Below are 23,801 nucleotides of genomic sequence, written 5' to 3'. Positions count from 1 at the left end.
AGGGAGGGGAGAGTCCTTTCAGGGCTGGCTCTCTAGTCTTCAGCCTCATTTCTCTGCTTCTCCTCCAACTCTGTCCTCCCTCCCAGGCGTCCATCCTGCCCTCCATGGATCTCCTTTTTTCTGCCTTCCCTGTTCTCCTAGTCTCCCCCGCTTTAGTCCCCCTCATCCTGGTTGGTTCGTTTTCTTTGTTTTGCCCTCCTGGCTTGGTGTTCCGGATTCCTGTCCTTGTCCATGATCTCCGGCCCTCCCCTGTCAATCTGTCTCCGGTCTCCTTGTCTGTCAGCCCCCCACCGTTACTCATGGGGCGGGGGGCTGTCTCTCACCTTCTCTCCAGTCCCAGGACTCCCGGGGCACCTTGCCCTCAGAGCTCTCCTTCCTTGGGAGAACTCTCAGCTCAGACTCCTCCTTTGTCCCTCCCCCCTGCCCTGCTCACCTTTAATTGAGATGCTAATGAGGCTTCTGTCGCTTCCATCCCAGCTTGGCGGGCGGGCTCCCCAGCCTGGCCGCTGCACCTGTCAGGTGAGGGGGAGGAGAGGCTCGCCTGCCAGATTCAACTGGAAAGGAACCAGTCCCAGTCCAGCCACAACCCGGGAGCTGGGAGTAGGAGGCAGTTCAGACCTCCTGGAGGCCTTCAGTCCCTGGGACAGAGAGGGAGTTCGGGACCCGGCCCAAGGCCAGGGCCAGAGACACAGCAGAGAGCCCACCGAGACTGAGAGGGGCAAGGCGGGGAGGAAGAGGAAGAGAGGCAGGGTCAGAGAGCCTGGAACACAGACAGGAGACAGGCAAGGAAGAAGAGAGCTGAGAAAGAGACCCAAAGAGAAGCAGAGAGAAAGAGAGAGAGAGAGAGAGAGAGAGAGAGAGAGAGAGAGAGAGAGCTCTGGGACACAGAGGTCCTACAGAAGGGACTAAAGATAGGGCGGACTGACAGCTGAGGAGACAGAAAGGGAGGTGCAGGGGCAGAACCCCGAAGGGTAGCTTCCCAGAGAAGCCGAGCCGCATCTCTTCTGGCCCGGACTCCCGCAGGTCAGCCGGCTCCTGCCTGGGAAGGTGGAGGGAAGGAGGGAGGAAGGGAGGGGCGGAGAAGAGGGGGCTCAGGGCGGGATGTGGGCCTGGCCAGGAGCAGCCTCACTCTGGGTCAAGGTGATGATGGGGGAGGCACCAGGGCCCAGAACTCGGCACTGACCCCCGGCCCTCCATGACCCCCCCCTCCCAAGGCTCATGAAAGGACAGCAGCGGGAGGAGCAGGGGCTGGGCCCCGAACCCGCGGCGCCCCCGCAGCCCACGGAGGAGGAGGAGGCCCTGATCGAGTTCCACCGCTCCTACCGAGACCTCTTCCAGTTCTTCTGCAACAACACCACCATCCATGGCGCCATCCGCCTGGTGTGCTCCCAGCACAACCGCATGAAGACGGCCTTCTGGGCCGTGCTGTGGCTCTGCGCCTTCGGCATGATGTACTGGCAGTTCGGCCAGCTCTTCGGGGAGTACTTCAGCTACCCCGTCAGCCTCAACATCAACCTCAACTCCGACAAGCTCGTCTTCCCCGCCGTCACCATCTGCAACCTCAATCCCTACAGGTCAGTCCAGCCCTCGGATCCCTCCGCCGCGTCCCGGGCGCCAGGAAGAGGGGTTCAGAGGGGCCCGAGGTCGACCCGCAGATGCAGCGGTAGCAGGTGGTACTCCTGCGCCCAGGCAGACCGCCCTTGGGGCAAGAGAGGGACTCCCCGACCTGATGGGCAGGCGGCTCTGGCCCGCGGGGCCCTCCGAGCGCCCGCGGCTCACCACCGTGCGGTTGTGGGAGCGACAGCGGCCGCTTCTTCACTTGCCTTCTAACTCCGCGAGTGGGAGGGAGAGCTGATGAAGTGAGATGCGGATAACTCCAAAGGGCCGGGTAGAGATCCTTCCCATCCCTTCCCGGAGCAAGAGGAGGGCGAAGAACAAGGCCTCCTCCACCTGGAGAGAAGAATGTAATGGAGCGGTGAAGCCGTGGCAGGTGCTGCGGGTGGTGGGTGGTGGGTGGTGGGTAGTGGGTGGTGGGTGGTGGGTGGTGGATGGGAGCGGGCAGGGGCTGGGCCCCGGCCTGTTGGTCTTGGCGTAGAAGGGGGAGTTTGTTTCCGGGAAAGCAAGGTGGGGGGGTGGCAGCGAAGCAGGCCCAGAGCACTGAGGCTGGGGGTAGAGCCAGAGGAGACCAGCACAGGACAGAAAGCAGCCCCCGGTCCAGCGGTGACCCCTGCCGGGCTGTACGGCTCACCTGGCCAGGTGCCTGACTTTTAAGTGCTCGGGTGTGTCCTGCAGTTTTGGGTTTCATCACTGCTCTTTGCCGGCTTTTCTTCTGGAAGCCGGAGGGGATGGTAACCATGGAGAAGAAAGGAGGGCGGGGCTGGGTGTTTAGATATGCCTTTTATTTGTATTCATTCACTGGGTCGCGCAGCACCTTTAGGGTACCTGGAGCATGTCCCACACAGTGCTAGGCCCCCCGGCAAATGGGATCATTCATTCAATCTTCACCGAAGGCCAGGCACTTGGCTAGGTTCTGGGGGCCGGAAGATAGAGTAAGACGGAAGAGACAGGCAGCACAAATAAAAGCAGGACAAAAAATCCCCCCAAAAAACAAAAACCAAAAGAGCAGGACCGTGTGATCAGTCTCCTAAAGACTGGAAGAGTCATAGTCTCTGCCTTCAGGGAGTGTGAGATTTATGAGTCCCCGCGGGTGTGACTGCATGAGTGTGTGTGCGATTCCGGATGACGGAGATTGGTCACCTACTAGGGGTGGAGGCCCCCCATGCATTCTGTTGTGTCCTAAGGTGTGTCACGGACCAATAAGGGTTGGGACGTCCTGTGCCACAGAGAAAACACTGCCGGCCATTTCAGGGATTGGCCTTCCTATGCCCTCCCAGCGAAGGGCCCATTTCCTGAGAAGCTGCTTCGTGCACCCCCCACTGCTAAGTACTCTGCAGCACCCCCAGGTCCCCCGGCAGCCCCCCAAGGCAGGGACTGTTATTACCCCTAGTTAACATTGGAGGGAACCGAGGCAAAGACAGACAAGTCACAAGGTCACCGAGATAGTGACCGAGCTGTGACTCACTCTCTGACCCTCTCTCTGATCACAAACCCCTGCCTCTTAATACCCCAGGTGCTTGACGTGGAGTAGATGAAGTCTGTAGTCAGATGTTTACATCTCATTTCCTGGCTCTCCTTCCCCTCCTCCCACCCCTGCTCAGCCTCATTTTTCTTCCTTGGTGCCCATGGGCTTTTGCTCCCCTTCTTCTTGGCCCTCTGCTGCTTCCCTGCCCTGATCTTCCCCCCACTTACTCCCCTTCACCCCCTTGGGCCATGGTGGAGGGGTGGGACCCTGGACCCCTCTGAGCCAGCAGGGAGGGGAAGGCAGGAAGGTGGGAGGGACAACAGGCTGGGTAGTAGGTTCTCCGTAAATATCTGTGCTTGGAAGACACAGGTGGGAGATGGAGAGGGCCGGGCTCCATCTGTTGAGGCCTGCATATTACCTGAGGTTCCGCAGGGGCTGGGACACGGGCAGGCCAGGAAAAAGCGCCAGGGAGCCAGACCAGAGCGGCAGGCTGGGAGGCAGGTGTCCACACAGAAAGAATCTTTCCTCCGTGACTGGCAACTGGTGGCCACAGGGCTTAGCGGAGAGAGTGCACCCAGGACGGGAGGGGAGCCAGGGAAGGCCCCCTAGCATGGGGAGCAATGTTGAACACTTCCTACGTGCTCATTCCTGCACTGGCTGCTTTATTATTTTTTCTCTTTTTGTCATGTTTTAGAGTTTTGTTTTGTTTTTTAATTTGAGAGAGAGAGACAGAGATAGCGAGACAGAGCATGAGAGGGGAGGAGAGGGAGAGGCAGGCTTCCCGCTGGGCAGGGAGCCCTGTGCCTCTGTGGGGCTTGATCCCAGGATCCTGGGATCATGACCTGAGCCGAAAGCAGACACTTAACCGATTGAGCCACCCAGATGCCCCTGCACTGGGTGCTTTATAAGCACTATCTCACTTAATCTTGGCAAGTCCATGGTTAAGAAATTATTATTATTTCCATTTGGAAATGGAGGTGAAATAATTTGAGCAAATACAGCTCACACAGCAAATAATAAAGAAATAACAACAATAATAGCTAACTCTTCAGGGCACCTGGGTGGCTCAGTTGGTTGGGTGTCTGCCTTTGGCTCAGGTCATGATCTCAGGGTCCTGGGATTGAGCCCCGCATGGGGCTTCCTGCTCTCATCAGGCTCCCTGCCTGGGCGGGGGAGCCTCCTTCTCCCTCCCTCTTTGCCCCTCCCCCCGCTTGTGAGCTCTCTCTCTCTCTCTCAAATAAATAAAATCTTTAAAAAAATAATAGCTAACACTTCTATAGAACTTAATGTGCCAGATATAAGTTTACATTTATATGAAATTATTTAATTCTCACAGAAGACTTCTGAAGTAAGTACTAGTATTAGTCCTGTGTTATATATGAGAATACTGAGGCCCAGAGAGGTTAAGTAACCTGCCCAAGTTCACACAGGTGAATAATCACCCTGCCACCCCCACCCACCCCACCTAGCAGCCAGTGCATCTCAGGTTACAGCTGAGTCACAAACCAAGTGTGTTTGATTTCAAAGCTCTTTCTCCCTCTGCACTTTAAGGAGGGGCCGGGTGAAGCACCACAGGGTTTCAGGCTGCTGGTGGGGGCCCATGGGGGAGAGCAGGAATAAGATGAGAGGTACTCGGGGCGCCTGGGCGGCTCAGTCAGTTAAGCATCTGCCTTCAGCTCAGGTCATGATTTTGGGGTCTTGGGATCCAGTCCTGCATCGGGCTCCCTGCTCAGCGGGGAGCCTGCTTCTTCCTCTGCCTTTGTCCACCCCCCATTTCAAATAAATAAATAAAATCTTAAAAAAAAATTTGAGGGGTACTCATCAGGAGGGCAGGAGAGAGGGATGCAGGGCTCTTGGCTCCTGTTCCAGGAGAGAGGCAGGGGTGGGTAGACAGGTTAACGCAGCCGGCTGGGCGGTGACCCAAGTGTGACTCACGGCTGCTGGTCAGCGCCAGGTACAGGAGATGGGCCCGACGAGTGATTCCTACAGGCAAGCAGCAGGGAGGAGGCGGAGACCAGTAGACAGGATAGAAGAGCTGGTGAGATAACTGGAAAGAGGCAAAGTCAGAGCAGGGACGCTGCAGGATGCCCGTGGCCAGCAGAGGTGGAGCGGTCCTGGGCGGCTTTGTCACTTCTGGGAGAGGGGGCAAGGGCCGAAGACCTTCCATACTAAGCAAGGAAGCACTAAGAATCCAGTGGGAAGCGTCAGCCAGTGTAGTCCCTTTCTTTCTGGTCAGCCAAAGGGCTTTTTTTGACCCAAGAGAGAGAGAGCCAGTCATATCCACATCGAGGGAAAACAGAGCCCTAGAACATATTTTTCATCTTGTCCTGGGAGGGACTGAGGCTGGACCTAAGGAAGAGCTTGAGATTCTCAGACAACAAAAGAGGTCATGGAGCCCTTTCCCAAGATGGCCAAGCAGAGGCACGGCACAGAGGTGGGATGAGGAGAGGGGCAACTCCCCAAAGAGAGACGTTGTGGGGAGGGAGGGCTCTGAGCTGGGCCTTCTAGCCCTAACCCTGCAAGGTGGCAGGCCTGGCAGGGTCGAGAGCCCAGACTCTTAGAACTGCCCTCCTTGGCCCCCAGGACTGGGCTCCTTCTCGTGTCAGGACCCTCCCCACCTCTGTAGCAGCTGTCCTTAGAAGGTTCTTCCTTAGGGGCACCTGGGTGGCTCAGTTGGTTGAGCTTCTGCCTTCGGCTCAGGTCATGATCTCGGGGTCCTGGGATGGAGCCCTGTGTTGGGTTCCGGGATGGGCGTGGAGCCCGCTTGGGATTCTCTCTCTCTCTGCCCTCCCCCACCCCTGCACCTGTGCACTCTCTCGCTCTAAAAAAATCAAAAAGAACCAAACGTTCTTCCTTAAATAGAGCTGCAGTTGGCCTTGTTAAAACTTCTAGCCTCTCTTCCTGGTTCTCTTTGAAGCAACCGTAAAGACATCTTCTCCTTCTTCACCCACCGACTCGGACAGCAGCACCTGCCATGCAGCTTGCAAAATCCACGATCGATGCTGATCCTCCCACTGAGCTCGTTAGATAAGGAAGGAGATTCCTCCCCCGAGTCAGATGGGAGACCAAGGCTCTGAGAACCTACAGGCTTTGCAAAGGTCGCCCGGCTGTTAGGCGGAGGGGCCAGCATTGGAATCTGCTCTTAGGCTCTACTTTTTTTAAGCCCATAGAGTTACATGGTGGATAAGAGGCAGGCAGTGCCCCCGTGTCTCCGTGGCCTGCTCTTCCCCACTAACAGTGACGATAATAAGGCAACAGCAGGAGTTGCACAGTGCCTCCTCTGCTGGGTGTTTTTCTCGGGACTTTTCATGTATTAACTCATTTACTTCCCGTAACAACCCGATGCCACATTTAGTCCCATTTTACAGGTGGTGAAGCAGAGGCGCAGAGGATAAGTGACTGCTCTGAGGCAAACCATCTAAACAGTGGGCACGGCTCAGACATCTGCCTGCAGAGCCGATTAGAACTTAGTTCCATAGTTCCTTGGATGAAATGGTTTCTAGAGCTTTCACCCCCCGGGCTGTCCCTCCTTGGAACAAGCATTAGTTTGTGAACATCTATTGCTCTTAAAATGTTGCGGCCGGGGTCTCAGCCCCTAAGTCCCTCAGTCTCCCTGCTCTTGCTCGTCTGTCCTGAGCAGAAGAGGGACCGGAGGGGAGATGGCCAGCTGCAGAGAAAGAAGGTTTTGCTGCCCATTCTCAAGTGCTTCTGAGCCCAGAGGCAGAAGTAGTGGGAAAAGCAGGGACCATGAAGTCGGTCAGAGCCTGGGCTCAAATCTTGGCTCTGGGACTTTCTATGCTGAGTGGCCCTGGAGAAGCTGCCCAGGTGATGGATGGTCCTCAGTTTCCTCAGCTGTCAAATGGAGATAGTAATGCCTGCCTGACTGAATTGTGTGAGGGCATGCCCACCCTCCAGTGTAGGGCCGTCTGGCAGAGCAGACGGGGCGGGGGGGGGGTGACTGAGTAGGAGGTCAAGGTTCGAAGGCTGGACTGTCTTGCTGAAGCCCCATGTTTGCATTCCTTACTCCCTCCCCTGCCCTGCTCTCCTCTTGGCAGCACCCTCCTGCTTGCAGGATAAGATCTGATGTCATTAGTGGATTTTACTCAGTGTCACTTCTCTTCATTCTAGGTGTCAACCGAAAGGGAGAGAGAGATTTGTTTTCTGAAGGGGTGATATGGGAATGCGTCTCTCCCCCCCAAAAGGAGAGAAGCAGACCTTGAAGAGGGAGTGTTTTGTATGGAGCCCGGCCTCTTCTGGGGGTGAGGGGTGGGGTCTCATCAGAGGCCTCTCTGGAAGGGGCAGGAAAGAGCTGACTGAGTGGGGGGCTGAGGGGAGAACCGGCATGGGGACAGCCTGGGGCTCCGTGGGGAGGAGCAGTGTGGCTAGAGAAGGTGACAGACCACTCTGAGTCGATGATGAGGGTGAGGGGTGTGTACACGGCAGAAGAGGGGCACAGAGGAACTTGAGACAGCTTAGGGGGATGTGGAAAGGGAATGCTCAGCCAGAGATGTGGTGGCCTATGTGAAAATAACTCCAGCCAAGGTGGGGGACCGGGATTCTTCCTATGTGACCAGGAGAAAGACGGTTGCGTTTCCTGGGCTTCAGGCTCCTGTCCGTGTCTTCCTGCTGTTCAGTGGCTTCTTCATTTTGTATCACTGAATGTTTTCTTAACCCCCTTCACGTCGTACGCAGATCTGGGGCTGTGCCCATTTTACAGGTGGGGAAACTGCGGCTGGATTCTGAAAGGTTGAATTACTTACCAGCATTACCCTGCTGAAGTGTGTGGCCGGAACACCAGGACCTACATCTGGTCAATCCTGGCTCTGGTGCTCCTTCTGGGGCAGCTTGCCAACCTCCTCAAGTAGCCAGAGCCGGCAGGGACAGAGGAGGACAGTGTGGTGGATAGAGCGCTTTCTGACCCGGTTCCTGGCTGGGTGATCTTGAACAAGCCACCTGCCTCAGGTTTTTCACCTGTAAAAAGGAATGACAATAGTATTAGCTGACATGGCCAATAGTTTGCTGAATTACACTGAAGAGTACATTAAATAATGTGCATTCTAATACCACAGTGCCTGGCTCAGAGTAAGTGCTCAATAAAGACTAACCATTTCTGCCGTTGTTTATAATTACCAATCACAAGCAAGTCTCTGGGAATGTCAAACACACACCTCTGACCTGAGCTACATTTTCTGAGGAGATGAGGGGCAGCTGGAGCTAATGCCTGGGGCCCAGCCAGCTAGACTTTATGAAGGAAAGAGAAACCGAGACAAGTGGAGGAGGTAGTGAGGATATGGCCTAGAGACTGGTTAGGGCCCCTGGGGTTCTTGTAAAACAACCTTGTTTGGGCCCCACCCTTTCCCACGAAACCCAGATCTCTGGCAGTGCCCCTGACACACAGGTTTTTTTTTTTTTAAGAGTTTATTTATTTATTTGAGAGACAGAGAATGAGAGAGAGAGCACGCATGAGAAGGGGTAGGGTCAGAGGGAGAAGCAGACTCCTTGCTGAGCAGGGAGCGCGATGCCGGACTCGATCCTGAGACCCCAGGATCATGACCTGAGCGGAAGGCAGTCGCTTAACCAACTGAGCCACCCAGGCGCCTTGACACACAGGTTTTTGACTTTTTCCCTTCCCTTCCTTTCCCTTTCCCTCCCTTTCTTCCTTCCTTCCTCTTTTTTTTTTTTTTTAGAGACAGAAAGAGAAAGTGTGAGTGAGGGGAGGGGCAGAGGAAGAGGAAGAGAGAGAATCTTAAGCAGGCTCCATGCCTAGCGTGGAGCCCGATGCAGGGCTCAATTTCACCGCCCCTTGACTTTTTCTTTATTTTTTTATTATTTCTTTATTTTTTTAAAGATTTTATTTATTTATTTGACAGAGAGTGAGAGAGCACAAGCAGGGGAAGCAGCAGGCAGAGGGAGAGGGAGAAGCAGACTCCCCGCTGAACAGAGAGCCCGATGCAGGGTTCAATCCCAGGACCCTGGGATCATGACCTGAGCTGAAGGCAGCTGCTTAATGATTGAGCCACCCAGGCGCCCCATTGACTTTTTCTTTAATTAAGGTATAATTGGGTGCGTGGGTGGCTCAGTCGGGTCAGCATCTGCCTTGGGCTCAGGTCATGATCCCGGAGTCCCCGGATCGAGTCCCACGGTGGGCTCCCTGCTCAGCGGGGAGTCTGCTTCTCCCTCTGCCCCTCCTCCTGCTCCTTCTCTCTCTCTCTCGCCTACTCTCTCTTTCAAATAAATAAAATCTTAAAAAATAATTTAGGTATAATTGATATACAATAACATGCACAAATCTTAAGTCTTCACTGAGGTTTGACAATCAAGATCCTGAACATTTCCATTACCTGGTGGCCATCTGAAGTCCATTCCTCTCCCTCTCCCATGGTCATTCTCTGACTTCTATCACCATCAATTAGTTTGACACAATGTGAATTTGGGTTTTTTTGCATGTGTCTGGCTCAACTTACTGATTTTACTGACCTTAATGTTTCTGAAATTCTCCCATGCTTTTTGCCTTATCAGCCTCCTTTTATTGCTGAGTGGTATTGATGGACATTTGGGTTGTTTTCAAGCTTTTTGGCTATTATGAATAAAGCTGCTATGAACATTCACATAGAAGTCTTTATGTTTTCATTGTGCTTGAATAAATAGCTAGGAGTGGAATTGGGTAAAATACCCGGAAGTGAAATTGCTGAGTCTTAAGGTAGATGTGTGTTTAACTTTGGTAGTCGAGGGCTACCAAACGGCCCTCGACTGTGCCATTTTCGACTCCCACCAGCTGCAACTCCAGCTGCTGTCCATTCCCACCAGCATTTGACATTGTCAGTCTTTTAGACGCCCAATTATACCTTAGGTTTAGGCTTTTTTTTTTTTTTTTTTTTTTTAAGGAGGCTCCATGCTGGGTGTGGAGCCCAATGCAGGGCTTGAACTCAGGACCCTGAGAGCAAGACCTGAGCTGAAATCAAGAGTCAGATGCTTAACTGACGGAGCCACCCAGGCACCCCTAGGTTTAGCCTTCCTAATGGATGTTAAATGGTACCTCCTGCTTCTTTTTTTTTTAGAAGTTTGCCTGTCTTAAAATTTGTATTTTTTGTTGAAGTATAGTTGATATACAATATTCTATCAGTTTCAGGTGTGTACCATAGTGAATTAATCATTATGGTTTTAATTTGCATTTTCCTGAGGACTAATTATGTTGAACACCTTTTCATGTGTTTAGTGACTATTTGTGTATATGTTCTGGTGCATTTTTACTTTTATTATTTTTGTTTTGTTTTGGGTTCATTTAAAAACAATTTGCCTTTTTATTGCTGATTTGTAAGAGGTCTTTATATTGCAGGATAAATTCTTCCTAAGGTATTTCTTATTTTATTTTATTTAAATTCAATTAATTAACATGTCATGTATTATTAGTTTCAGAGGTAGAGTTTAGTGATTCATCAGTTGCTTCCTTAGATATTTTTTATTCCAAAAAACGTTTGCCTACCTCAAGGTCATGAAGATTTCTCCGATGTTTCCTTCTAGAATATTTCTGGTTCTGAATTTTATGTCTACGTCTGTGATCCAACCTGACTTAATTTTTGTGTATAAACTGAGGTAGAGGTTGAGTTTCCTTTTTTTTTTTTCTTCTCCATACAGTATACAGCTGTTCCAGCACCATCTGTTTGAAAAAGTTATTTCTCCCATTGAATTGAATTGGTGTTTTGGTCAAAACTCCGTTGACTGTATATGTGTGAGTTTTGTCTGTCCTTACATAAGCACTACATTGTTTTGCCAACTGTGGCTTCACTGTAAGTTTGAAGTCAGATAAAGTACTCCAACTTTGCTCTTTTCCAAAATTGTTTTGAGGGGTGCCTGGCTGGCTCAGAAGAGTGTGTGACTCTTGAGTTCAGGGTTCTGAGTTTGAGCCCCATGTTGGGTGTAGAGATTACTTAAAAAATAAATAAATAAACTTAAAAACAAAATTGTTTTGGCCACTCTACATTCTTTCCATTTCCACATACGCCTTAGAATCAGCCTGTCCGTTTCTTCAGAATGTCTGCTGAAATGTTGATGGGGATTGTGCTGAACCTCAAGACCAATTTGGGAGACACCTTAACTATACAGAGTTTCTGACCCATGAAGTCATGTAACTCTCCATTTGTTTTGGCCTTTGAGTTCTCTCAGCATGATTTTCAGGATAAAGCTCTTGCTTACCTTTCATTAAATTTATTCCTGGTGTTTGATGTTGTTTATGTTATTTAATATGGTTTTGTTTTGTGATTTCTTTTTTCCATCTTTTTGTTGCTATTATGTAGAAATACAATTAGTTTTTGTACATTGGTTTTGTATCCTACAACCTCGTTGAATTTATTAGTTCTAGGTGTGTGTATTTTGTTTTGGTAGATTCTAGCCCTAAGGCACTGCTACTATGGACTTTCATGATGGAGATGGTAATAGGGCCTGTACTGAGAAGGAATGTGATGATTTATACTGGACAGTGTTTAACTTCTGGTGTTGGGGCCCCACCCATCACTCATTAAAACTGAGTCTTTGTTGGGGAGGGGCCGTGTGCGGCATCTGTAAAGTTCCTGGGGAGATTCTAGAAGTGCAGTTAAGCACCCCTAATTTAGAAGGGGCCGGGTGGCAGACGGGCCCAAAGGTCCTGACCCGCACAGCGCGGGTCCGAGCGAGCGTGTGGGCGCAGAACGAGGCCACACCCTCTCCCGCTTCGGAAAAGGGCAGACGAGTTCCGGGTTCCCATCGCGGCCAGGGTGAGTGGGAGGAGAGCGCCCCACAGACAGGCGCCTCCCGCCTCTCCCCTCTGATAAACAGGCCGTAATAAATGCCGTCATCGCAGGGGCTCACGGTCGCCTCCACTGCCCCCGCGGAGCACCCTGTCTACACCCCCACGTCCCCCGTCCTCCGAGAGAGCCCTGGAGCCATCAGAGCTATTCCCCGCCGGCTTCTCCTTGATGAACCGACCTCACCGGTTTCGGGAGAGGAAACTGAGGCCCGCAGGGGCCAGGCACTCACGCGAGGCCGTCCCCCAGTCCGACCCTCCTCCCATTGCCCCTTCCAGGTACACGCAAATTAAAGAGGAGCTGGAGGAGCTGGACCGCATCACAGAGCAGACGCTCTACGACCTGTACAAATACAACTCCTCCAACACCCTGGGGGCCCAACCCCGCGGTCGCCGCGACCTCCGGGAGACCTGGCCGCACCCCCTGGAGCGCCTGGCGGTCCCGGCCCCGCCCTCCCGGGCCCGCCCAGCCCGCAGCGCCGCCTCCATTGTGCGGGACAACAACCCCCAAGTGAACTGGAAGGACTGGAAGATCGGCTTCCAGCTGGTAAGGCCCCGCCCCCGGAGGCCCCGCCCCCGGAGGCCCCGCCCCGCCCCGGCGCCCCGGCCCCTGGGTTCCGCCGGCGCCCTGGACTGGGCTGCCTTTCCGGACCCCGCCTCTGTTGCCTAGCGACGGGGGGCGAGACTTCGCCGGCCCGCTGGCAAAATGCATTAATTAAATAACTATCATCTCTCTGTCGGCTTGTGGGGTCTCCTCGCCCCGGCCTCTGTTGGGAGCGTTCCAGCGGCCGGAAGTCAAATCCGTTCTGGGAAAAGCACCTTTCTGAATCGTCAGGCCCCACTGGTGGGATTCAGTTGGGACCCATCAGTAGGGAACTGGGGCTCTGCCGGCCTAAGAGAGAATAAGGAGACAGGAAAAAGACTTAAAAAAAGTGTTTTATTAAAAAATAAAATGGAGAATAAGCGGAAGTGGGAGAGTAACAGAGGAGAGAAGAGAGACCCCGTTTGGGGAGAGTGGACCATATGGCCAGGAGACCTGGGTTCTCGTCCTGGTGCAGTTGCGAGGGCAAACCTCTTGATTCCTCGGTCTTCCCATCAGTAAAATGGGGAGACGAATGTTTGCTCCACCCTCTCGCGGAGACTGTATAAATGACCCACAAGGTGTGTGTACAGCTCCCGGTCTCCTTGGCCAACCACTCCCTTAAGCCCATGCTTTCCTGGTCCGCTGTCCTCCGGGCTTCTGCTTCTGTCTGCCTTCTGTTCTTCCCCACTCCTGGCTCCCCACCCCTGTCTCTCAGTCCTCGGGACCCCAGACCACTCATCGTTTGAACTCAGCCTGCCCTGCAGCCTGTCCCCTGCTGCTGGCCCTCTGACACTCTGTGGTCTCTGTGTCTAGTGCAACCAGAACAAATCGGACTGCTTTTACCAGACTTACTCGTCAGGGGTGGATGCAGTGAGGGAGTGGTACCGCTTCCACTACATCAACATTCTCTCGCGCCTGGGGGACACTTCTCCGTCCCCGGGGGAGGACATGCTGGACAACTTCATCTTCGCCTGCCGCTTCAACCAGGCCTCCTGCAATCAGGCGTGAGTCCCTCCTGCCTTGCTCCCTGCTCCCCACAGGGTCTCCTTCCCCGAGGCCCATCTGAGACTCATATGGGCAGCGCCTAGGAAATGCTCGGTGCAGGGAGGAGAGGAAAGCGCCTCAGGTCCACACCTCTGTCCCGTGGATTATCCTGCAGGGCTTCTGCCGCTCTTGCTGCCTGCAGGGCTGGGTCTGAGTCAGACAGCTGAATATGGATGCCCTGGGAAGGCTGGAGTTGAGCCCTGGCTTTGAGACTCCAATGGCTGGAAGCATGCTTCTCCATCTTTCTAAGGCCTCTTTGTCACTAGCCCCAAACTCAAGAGTGCCTGGAAGGTCATCTTCTTGGAGAAGGTGGACAGTAATGGTTTGGTGGAAATAGCATGGATTGAATGAGGGAGCGAACCTGGGTCCCTGCTCTGGCTCTGTAACTTCCCGGCCAGGTGACTCTAGGCATTTCACGTCACTCTGCAGAGCCCGTTTGTTTGTTTGTTTGTAAAATGGGGGTGGGGGTGGGTGGGAAATGAGATCCATTCAATGTTCATCCAACCAATACTGTTTACTATCTGGGCTGTGTGCCAGTCACTGTTTTAGGAATTTGGGATACACCAAATGGGAAAAATATATATAATCTTTGGCCTTTTGGCACTTTTTTTCAAGCGATGAGGATGTTGATTATACCCATCTCCAAGTTCATGAGATAAGTGTGAGGGCGTTTTGTAAACTGCAGGGAGAAATGGGTCTCATTGCTCTTGAACTCCAACAGGTGAATGTGGCTTGCCCTAGGCCGCCAGGCCAGCCCTAGCCAAGGGCTTCCCACTCCCCTGCACTGCCCGCCAGGCATTCCCTCTGCCAGAACTTGTCATCCTGTCCTTGGAAAGAGGTCATGGCAGGTGGCAGCCTCTGGCCTCTCCTACCTCCGCCTTCCCTTCTCCTCCTGCTCCTTACTCTTCACGTTCTCAGGTGCCATCTCGCTGCCTCTGCCAGGCTGAGGAAGGGTGCTGAGGGGCCCTTCCTTCTCGTGTCGCTGCAGCATGGCAGCAGGGACAGGTGTCACCTGCTTCTGCCCCCACCCTCACCTGGCACACACACACTGGCCAGCGCACGATTCTGTTCCTGTTTCTCGTCCTCATGTTTGTTTGAAGACAGGCGCTACCTGCTGGGAAGCTTACACCTGCCGCCTAAATATCACCTTCCCAACGGTCCTCTCACTGTGCCAGCCCCGTGCTCCTACCTCCCCATCAGCGGCAAGTCCAGAGTTCATCTCGGTCTTGACGGTTAGGTCACTTCCTTAGCTCAGAGCCTCGTCATATCTCATCCGGCTTATTATAATCCCCTCACCTCCCATTCGTCTTTCTGACTCCAAATCCTCTCTTTATTCTGTAGCTCCTCCAGTTAGTCCTGCTTAAAATCCTCCATTGTCTCTCATGGCCTCCGGAATCGAATTGAAGCCCCTTATCATGGCTTTTTCCTTCTCTCCGTAATCTTTTCTTTAATGCCAGCTTGGTCGAGATACAACACACCATAAAATTTATCCTTTAGATGTATACCATTCAGTGATTTTTAGTATAGTCACAGAATTGTGCAAGCACTATCTAGTTTAAGAACATTTTCCTCACCCTGAAAAGAAACCCTGCACCTACTAGCAGTCACTCTCCCCATTCCCTCCCCTCCTCCAGGTCCTGGAAAGCAGGAATCTACTTTCTGTCTCTATGGATTGCCTATCATGGGCATTTCGTATACATAGAATCATATTCTATGTGGCCTTCTGTCTCTGGCTTCTTTCACTCAGCACAATGTTTTCAAGGCCCGTCCATGTTGTAGCAACACTTCATTCTTTTTAATTTTATTTATTTTTTAAAGATTTTACTCATTTACTTGAGAGAGAGAGAGCATGAATGAGGGTTCTGGGGCGGGGGGGGGAAGCAGAGGGAGAGGGAGATGCAGGCTCCCCACTGAGCAGGGAGCCTGTCACACGTCTCGATCCCAGGACCTTGAGATCATGACCTGAGCCGAAGGCAGATGCTTAACCGAATGAGCCCCTCAGGCGCCCCCCCACCTTTTTAAAAAAGATTTATTTATTGGGTTGGGTGGCTCAGTCGGTTAAGCGTCTGCCTTCGGCTCAGGTCATGTTCTCAGGGTCCTGGGATCGAGCCCTGCATCGGGCTCCCTGCTCCGCGGGGAGCCTGCTTCTCCCTCTCCCACTCCCCCTGCTTGTGTTTCGTCTCTCGCTGTGTCTCTCTCTGTCAAGTAAATAAATAAATAAAATCTTTAACAACAACAATAACAACAAAAAAGATTTAGGGCGCCTGGGTGGCTCAGTTGGTTAAGCGACTGCCTTCGGCTCAGGTCATGATCCTGGAGTCCCGGGATCGAGTCCCATGTCAGGCTCCCTGCTCAGCAGGGAGTCTGCTTCTCTCTCTGACCCTCTTCCCTCTCGTGCTCTCTATCTCTCATTCTCTCTCTCAAATAAATAAATAAAATCTTTAAAAAAAAAAAGATTTATTTATCTGTTTGGGGGCGGAGGGGCAGAGGGAGAGGAGGAGAGAATCTGCAAGCAGACTCCCCACTGAGCAGAGAGCCTGACACAGGGCTTGATCCCATGACCCATGAGATCACCACCTGGGCCAAAATCAAGAGTTGGATGCTCGACTGACTGAGCCGCACTCAGGCGCCCCAGCACTGTCTGTCAGACCTGTCTGTGCCCTCTCTCCCCTGAGCAGGGCTCCCAGGCCCTTCAGGATGGGCCTCTGTTCACTTCTGGAGCCTCTTCTTCCATCCCTAGCACTTCCTAGGACGAGCACCTGTGTTCCACATCTCTGGGCTTTTGTTCTTTAAGGCCAAAGGAATAGTCCAGATCATCTCGTTCCAGTCTCCCCACTTGATAGATGAGGAGGATAAACTTAGAGAAAATGACTCGCTCAGGGCCATCCCAGCAGAACCCTGCTCATTCCTGCCCTGGGATCTGACCTCCAGCTCCATGCTCCACCACTGGTCTCACTGTCTCCTCTAACTCTGTTCCCTCCCAGTTCTCCACTTCATTCCTTCAACCACTATTTATTAGCCATCTCCTCTATTGTCTCTATACCAGGAACTATGCAGTTAACCCAGAGATGATACAGAGATGAGTGAGGTGTGACCCCTGTCCTCAAGGAGATCACAGTCCAAAGGGGTAACTAAGATTGAGACATGTGAGAAGCTAAGGAAACTGCTAAAGTCTTCATGATGCAACACAGTGACACAAGAGAGGTCACAAGGCCAGTGAGGTCAGGTGGCCTGGAGGGAAGAGACTGGGCTAGAAGGTAGAGGACCTGTGTTTGAGTTCCAAGTTTGTCATCACTGTTTGTGTGACCTTGGGCAGCTCCTTGACCTCTCTGAGCCCTGGCTTCCTCTTCTGTGATGTGGGGGTGATGCCCTCCCAGGCTATTGGTTGGAGTGGCTTAGGGAGCGTGGGTAAAGCTCCCAGGGTGTGTTGGCACATAGTAGGTGGTCAGGAAACAAGGGTCACTGGAAGGCCTGCTCTCTCTGACCCCCTACACTTTCCTTTCTGATCCTACTCTCTCCCTCTCCTGGATAGGAATTACTCTCACTTTCACCACCCGATGTATGGGAACTGCTACACTTTCAATGGCAAGAACAACTCTAACCTCTGGATGTCTTCCATGCCCGGGATCAAAAATGGTGAGCCCTTCCTCCTTCCCACCATCCCTGGCCTCTGCCTCAGGGCTTCCCATGGCCCTGCTCACCCGCCTTTATCCACCTCGTGCTCACACCTTCAGAGACGCCGTGTGCCGCATGGCCTCCCCACAACGTGCCTAGCTCTATCCTGGGAGGAGTCTTCTCAGTTCTTTGCCCCCATGGGCACCAGAGCCGATTCCAGGTGTGATAGGAATCCTGTCCCAGTTCTGGCTGCCCGCCCCCGAATCCAGCTCAGGGCTCGCCAAATCCCTACGTGGGTCTTCCTGGCTTTGGCCTCCCCTGGAGCATTAGAGCCTGGGCAGGTGGGAGAGGGGGTTTCCGTCCCCTCCCACTTCTCCAAGACCTCCCCCACTCTGCTCCCTCTGCACCCCCAGGCCTGTCCCTGACGCTGCGCACAGAGCAGAATGACTTCATCCCACTGCTGTCCACGGTGACTGGGGCCAGGGTGATGGTGCACGGGCAGGATGAGCCTGCCTTCATGGATGACGGCGGCTTTAACTTGCGGCCTGGCGTGGAGACCTCCATCAGCATGAGGAAGGCAAGGGTGCTGCCTGGGAGGCCTGGGAGGAGAGCCGCAGGTTGGAGAGGGCAGGGGAGGTGACCCGACAGCCAGAAGACCGGAGAGGGAGTTCGTGTGGAGTGGGTCTGAGGCGGGTGGAGGTCTTCAGGAGCAGAATCGGGAGCGAGGGCCTGGACAAGTAGGGAGCTGAGGAGGGACCGTGGATGGGAGTGCCGAGAACGGTTCAGGACGTGCCTAGAGTTCCCAGGGCGCTCTGTCCTTGCAAGTAGCACTGGGGTGGGCACTGGGGGCCCCTGGGGGCATGTTCTGAAATGGCGAGGCAGACCAGAGAGGCTGGCAGGGTAGGAGATATAAACCCTCTGGACTGAGGGAAGACAGAGAATTCAGGAAGGGGCCTGGGCCACTTGCTCTGACCTCTGACCTCTGACTTCATTGTGTGTGTGGGTGCGCAGGAAGCCCTGGACAGACTTGGGGGCAACTATGGTGACTGTACCAAGAATGGCAGTGATGTCCCTGTGGAGAACCTTTATCTTTCCAAGTACACACAGCAGGTGAGACCAGCCTGTTTCTATGGCAACCATCCCCCAGGCCTGCCCTGTTGGCCCATCGAAAGTTGGAGGGGTGTATGTGTGTATGTGTGTTACAGGTGGAAAGTGGGGTGCGGAGAATGGTTTGTCCTACCCTTCTGGGGCTGTGTGGGGGGAGGGCAGGCCTGAACCCCCTTTCCCACCACCCCTGTCTCCTCCAGGTGTGTATCCGCTCCTGCTTCCAGGAGAACATGATCAAGGAGTGTGGCTGTGCCTACATCTTCTATCCGCTGCCCAAGAATGTGGAGTTCTGTGACTACAGGAAGCATAATTCCTGGGGTGAGACCACAGGGAGCCCCTGGTCTGCCGCTGGGCCCCAGGGCTTTCTTGGAGCGGAAGTGTGTGCTTCCTTCTGGGTCCCTGTGTGACGCTAACTCTCTCTCTCTCTCCTGCGTTCCAGCCCTTAGACTCACCTCTCAATTTCTTCTCACTCTCTCTCTCTCTCCTCTCTCCCTCTTCCTCCCTCTCAGCTTCTCTCTCTGCATTTTGGCTTCTGTGTGTTTATAGAGAATCGCCCCATTTAAAAATGACTCACAACATAAGGCAGGCAAAGCACATGAGGAAAGTCTCCCTCGCTCACTCCACACTCTGCCTGCTGAGGTTCTAGTGCACACTCTGCCAGTAGCTTCCCCGTCTCACTTGCCAGGTGCTGGGCAAGGCACAAGTCCGCTCACTGGGTGCTGGAAGAAAATACTAGAAGTTACATGTATCTATCCAATTCCCTAACATCTTCCCTTCTATATATGTTTTATAATGTACCTAATGGATCAGTTCTATAGTAGCAAGTATGGAATTTATAAATCAATACATATAGAGTTACTCATTTAAGATTTTTTTTAAAAGATTTATTTATTTGGGGGGGGAGAGAGAGCACATGGGGGGGTGGGGAGGTGCAGAAAGAGCGGGAGAGAGGAACCCAAGCAGACTTTGCGCTGAGTGCAGAACCTGACACAGGGCTCGATCTCCCAACTCTGAGATCACCACCTGAGCTGAAACCAAGTGTCAGAGGGGTGCCAACCAGGCACCCCAATTTAAGAATTTTTTTACCTACTGGAGGGCACAATCAAAAAAGTTAGGAGAGCACTGAAATCTCCTTTGTATCCTGGTTTAGGAGTAGACAAATCCCTGTTCCTTTCTATAACTATAGCTGAGTTACGCTGCATGGAAGCTCTGTTCTAGGAACCTAAGAGGGAAGGAAAATCCCAAACAAGAAACCAGAAAGTAGAGGACTGGCAATCCTGGCGCACATGCTCTTACTTGGTGCAACTGACCGGTCCTCCCCAGGTCCTCCTCCCCCGGGGCTCTAGCTAGCGCTCGGGAGGCATCCTAGCTCTCCTCCTGCTGGTGGCCATTGCTGGAGGAGATGAGCCTCCACATGTGTAAGGGGACGGGGCAGACCCCTCTCTTGGTTCTGTCCCTGTGGATTTTTCTGCCTCCTCCCTTCCCTGGGTGTGCTCCCCACGGATCTCTCCCCTGCCCTGTACTTGGTAGTTCTGGCCTCCTGTTCTCATCTCTCCTGCCTTAGGTCAGAGCGCACCAGAGCTGGAGGGAAACCCAGGGGCCATCTGGCCTCACCGGCTCCTTTCTCAGATGAGCAGGCTGAGGCCCAGGGGGAAGATGTGATGTGATGTCCCCCCTCCCATGTGCAGAGCAGGGACTCCCCACCCTCTGTGCCTCGCTGCCCCCAATGATTGCTAAGTGGCTGTGAGTTTGAGGATCTGTGAGAGAAAAATAACGATGCTGATTGTTGAGAAGCCAGGAGGATGGGGGAGAGGAACTGGGGGATACGGTCTGCTGTTTCCTAAGGACTCCTGACTCCCCAGAGGAAAGGGCCCAGCTGTCCCCCATGCTTTGCTGTTCCAGACCCCCCCCCCCAGTCCTTGCAGACGAAGCCATCTGGGGGTCAGAAATGGAGGACTTCCAGAACGGGCAACAAAGTAGCAAGAATGACACAATAACCTTGCTTGGAACTTGGCAAATAGGGGAGAAGGGGGATCCATAGACTCATCCCCCACCTTTTTAGGTAACAACTTTATTGAGATCATTTCTGTCCCAGGTAATTCACCCATTTAAAGTGCACAATTTGATTTTAGTATAGTTTCAGTTTTCAGTATAATCATGGAGCTGTGTGGCAGCCACAGTCAACTTTAGAACATTTCCATCACTCCCAAAAGAAACTTTTTACCCATTAGCACTCTCTGAGCTTCCCGTGTCCTGCACCCGCAGCCCCCTGCCCCACCCCTGGGAACCACTAATCTACTTTCCGTCTCTACAGATTTGCCTATTCTGGACATTTCATGTGAATGGAATCCTGTACTATGTGGTCCTTTGTGACTGGCTTCTTGTATTTAGCATAGCATTTTCAAGGGTCATCTACCTTGTGTCATCTATTGGCACTTGGTTCCTTTTCAGGGCTGAATAATACTCTGTCGTATAGCTCCGCCTTGTGTTTTTACCCGTTCATCAGTTGACGGACACTTGGGTTGTTTCTATTTCCTGTTTCTATTTTGTGTGTGAACATATGTTTCAGTTCTCTTGGGTATATACCTAGGAGTGGCGTTTCTGGGTCATCTCATAACTCCGTGTTCGACATTTTGAGGAACTGCCAGACTCTTTTCCAAAGTGGCCGCACCATTTCACGTTCCCAGCAGCAATGTAGGAAGGTTCTAGTTTCTTCACATCCTCCCCGATACTTATTTACTTATTTTTTCAATGGCCATCCTGGTGGGTGTGAAGTGGCATCTCATTGTGGTTTAAGCTCATATTTCTTACACAGTTGTTCCTGGTTTTCTTTTTGATTTTAGATTTTTGTCCCTATCTTACTCATCTTTACATAGGTGTGTCCTGGGTTGTTGGTTTTTTTTTGTTTGTTTGTTTGTTTGTTTGTTTTTTAATTTTCCTGACTTAGCCTAGTTTCTTAAACACCTTTTCGTGCTAGCACTCAGGAGGCATCCCTGTAATACTACTTGTGATGTGGGTACCCTTGTATCTTGGGACACCTCTTGGGTCTGGGGTGGAGAAGGTGGAGGTGCCCCAGGAAAATGGGCACCTCTCTGCACCCATAGGTTACTGTTACTATAAGCTTCAGGATGCCTTTTCCTCGGACCGTCTGGGCTGTTTCACCAAGTGCCGGAAGCCATGCAGGTGAGTGTCTCCGTCCCCTGGGGCACAGGTTGGCTAGCTGGCCACTTGGCTGGGGAGAGTCCAGGGTACTTGGCTAAGCCTTTGAGCGGGAGAACCTCACCTCAATCACTGAGTTCCTTTCTCCATCCCCAGTGTGACTGGCTACAAGCTCTCTGCCGGTTATTCACGATGGCCCTCAGTGACATCCCAGGTAAAGTGGGGAAGGGGAGGGATAGGGGATGTGTGTGTGTGTGTGTGTGTGTGTGTGTGTGTGTAACACACTGTGGTCTTCTCTGGGTATGTATATGCATGTGTTTGATGCCACATCCAGCCCTATAAGCCTAAAGAGTATGGGGTGACCCCATTGACACCCCCATTCTTTTCCAGGACTGGATCTTCCGGATGCTATCCCGACAGAACAATTATACCATCAGCAACAAAAGGTCAGTCCTACCCTGGTCTGGCTGTGGAGAGGAGTCCCTGGGAGGGAAAACCAGTCTAGGAGGAGGACGTGATCGGGGGAGGCTGTTTGTGAGGGTCTGAGAAGTTAATCCATTGCCATTTCTTCCTACCCTCTCCTCAACTCCGAAGAAATGGGGTTGCCAAACTCAACATCTTCTTCAAGGAGCTGAAATACAAAACCAATTCTGAGTCTCCCTCTGTCACGGTATGTCCTTATTGAGCCAGCGATTCTCTTGGAGGTCTTAGCGGGTGGCTGTCAGGGAAAACAAGGGGGGGGGTGCCTCTGTGGGGCCACAGGGGTCTGGGCCTTGAACGTAGAGGAACAGGAAAGGATGGGAGGGCAAGGGTGAGGTTGAGAAGGTTGGAAGAAGGGGAGCTTGGCTGGGGGATGAAGTCTCTGGGCATGGTGAGAGGGAAGGGTGTGCCAGATGGGTATGACTTGGACAGAAGGGGTCCAGGGGACCACCAAGAAGCCAAAAGGGGTGGGTGAGGGCCTCGTGGAACGAGGGATGGGGCTCTTCTTCCACCTCTGCCCTAGTGATCAGCGTGCCCTTTTCCTTCACAGATGGTCACCCTCCTGTCCAACCTGGGCAGCCAGTGGAGCCTGTGGTTCGGCTCCTCGGTGCTCTCTGTGGTGGAGATGGCTGAGTTCGTCTTTGACCTCCTGGTCATCACGTTCCTCATGCTGCTCCGGAGGTTCCGAAGCCGATACTGGTCTCCGGGCCGAGGGGGCAGGGGTGCCCAGGAGGTGGCCTCCACTCCAGCTTCCTCCCTCCCTTCCCATTTCTGCCCCTACTCCACATCCCTCTCCTCACCCCCACCAGGCCCTGCCACTTTCTCAGCCTTGACAGCCCCCCCGCCTGCCTATGCCACTCTGGGCCCCTGCCCTTCTCCATCCAGCTTGGTGCGGACTGACTACTCTGCCTATACTCTGGAGGAGCCCTGCGTGGGAAGGAGTGTGTCCCCCATCCACCCAAGGCAGGCGCTTCCCCCGGTGGGAGGGGACCAGGCTTGGCAGGATGAGAGAAAGTTTGGGGACTTCCTCTCAGAACTGCCCCACTGCCTTTGGTGTGGGGGAGGGAAGCAGGGTGGACAAGGGGCTACAGAAATTGCCCAGTGAACAGGGGTCAAGGAACCTGCCCGGAATTGCCCTGTCTTCCGCCCTGTCCCCTCTGGTCCTGCTTCTAGAAGATGCTGATTTCCCTACCCGAGCGCAAAGAAGTCCACTTTTCCCTTGGATCAGCCAGGCCAAACTTGGAGCTTCGACAAGGAACCTTCCTAGGAAACCACTGGCGACCGGAAACAAAAACAAGGACACACAAAGGCATGCACACGTCCTACCCAGAGATGACTGAAGCCAGCCCTGGGCCTCGCCACGCTGCTTTCCAGTGACATGTTTGCTCCTCTTCTTGAACTTGAGTGGGGAACCCCACCCAAAAGCCCCCTTTGTTAGTTCTTGGGCAATTCTCCTTCCCAGGGCAGGGGCTGGAGCAGACCGACGTAGTAAAGGCTTGGCCATGCCTAGTTGGCCCCAGGACTCTTCCAGCCTCATCTACCCTGCGCCCCAACAGAGCCATACCCCAGTGCCTCTGCGTCCTTCATACCTCTGCATATTGGCCCGAGTTCTTTCCTCAGCCTGAAGCCTTCCACACCATCTGGAGAATTCCTATGCATCCCTTACAACCCTATTCTGGCACCACTACTTCTGTGAAGAGTTCTGCTCCTTCTTGTCTTCCCCAGAGTTGATCTCTTCCCTCTCCCCTGGACTCCCATAGCACGGCATAACATCTGTTGGAGGGTTTATGTTGGCTTATGCTTTCTTGTTCCTTTGTGTCCGCCTGCCCAGCTAGACTGTGAGCTCCTTGTGATCAGGGACAGAGTCTTGTTCATTTATGTATCCTCAGGGTCTAGCCCAGTGTCCCGCTTGGAGCAAGTAGGCAGGTGCTCAATAAACGTTTGCTGCATAA

The 23,801-nt window shown here is 53.0% G+C and overlaps 1 protein-coding gene across 2 annotated transcripts; it reads left to right on the top strand.

Moving 5' to 3' along the window:
* The first annotated feature begins 1,209 nt into the window (after window positions 1–1,209).
* Window positions 1,210–23,801, top strand: SCNN1A (sodium channel epithelial 1 subunit alpha). 2 transcript variants are annotated; one of them, XM_028121106.1, is made up of 13 exons: window positions 1,210–1,574; window positions 12,141–12,408; window positions 13,258–13,448; window positions 17,021–17,124; window positions 17,517–17,680; window positions 18,115–18,213; window positions 18,411–18,528; window positions 21,315–21,393; window positions 21,526–21,583; window positions 21,760–21,815; window positions 21,964–22,039; window positions 22,400–22,812; window positions 23,023–23,801. In XM_028121106.1, the coding sequence occupies exons 1-13, from the start codon at window positions 1,219–1,221 to the stop codon at window positions 23,030–23,032; spliced, it is 1,992 nt and encodes a 663-aa protein (XP_027976907.1). In that variant the 5' UTR covers window positions 1,210–1,218; the 3' UTR covers window positions 23,033–23,801. The 2 variants fall into 2 exon arrangements, with proteins under 2 accessions (XP_027976907.1, XP_027976908.1); XM_028121107.2 differs by having other exon boundaries at window positions 22,400–23,801.

The sequence above is a fragment of the Eumetopias jubatus genome, unplaced genomic scaffold, assembly GCF_037043125.1.
Source record: "Eumetopias jubatus isolate StellerSeaLion01/CBP00866 unplaced genomic scaffold, mEumJub1_p1.0 scaffold_8, whole genome shotgun sequence".
NCBI classification, from domain to species: Eukaryota; Metazoa; Chordata; class Mammalia; order Carnivora; family Otariidae; genus Eumetopias; species Eumetopias jubatus.
This window is presented reverse-complemented; position numbering and strand designations above follow the sequence as displayed.

Bases quoted from the DNA above. Each gene is read 5' to 3' on its own strand.
- SCNN1A (XM_028121107.2), top strand. From the start codon at position 1,219: ATGAAAGGACAGCAGCGGGAGGAGCAGGGGCTGGGCCCCGAACCCGCG. The intron at 21,584-21,759 runs GTAAAGTGGGGA...ATTCTTTTCCAG, and splicing joins GGCCCTCAGTGACATCCCAG to GACTGGATCTTCCGGATGCT. The intron at 21,816-21,963 runs GTCAGTCCTACC...TCAACTCCGAAG, and splicing joins TATACCATCAGCAACAAAAG to AAATGGGGTTGCCAAACTCA.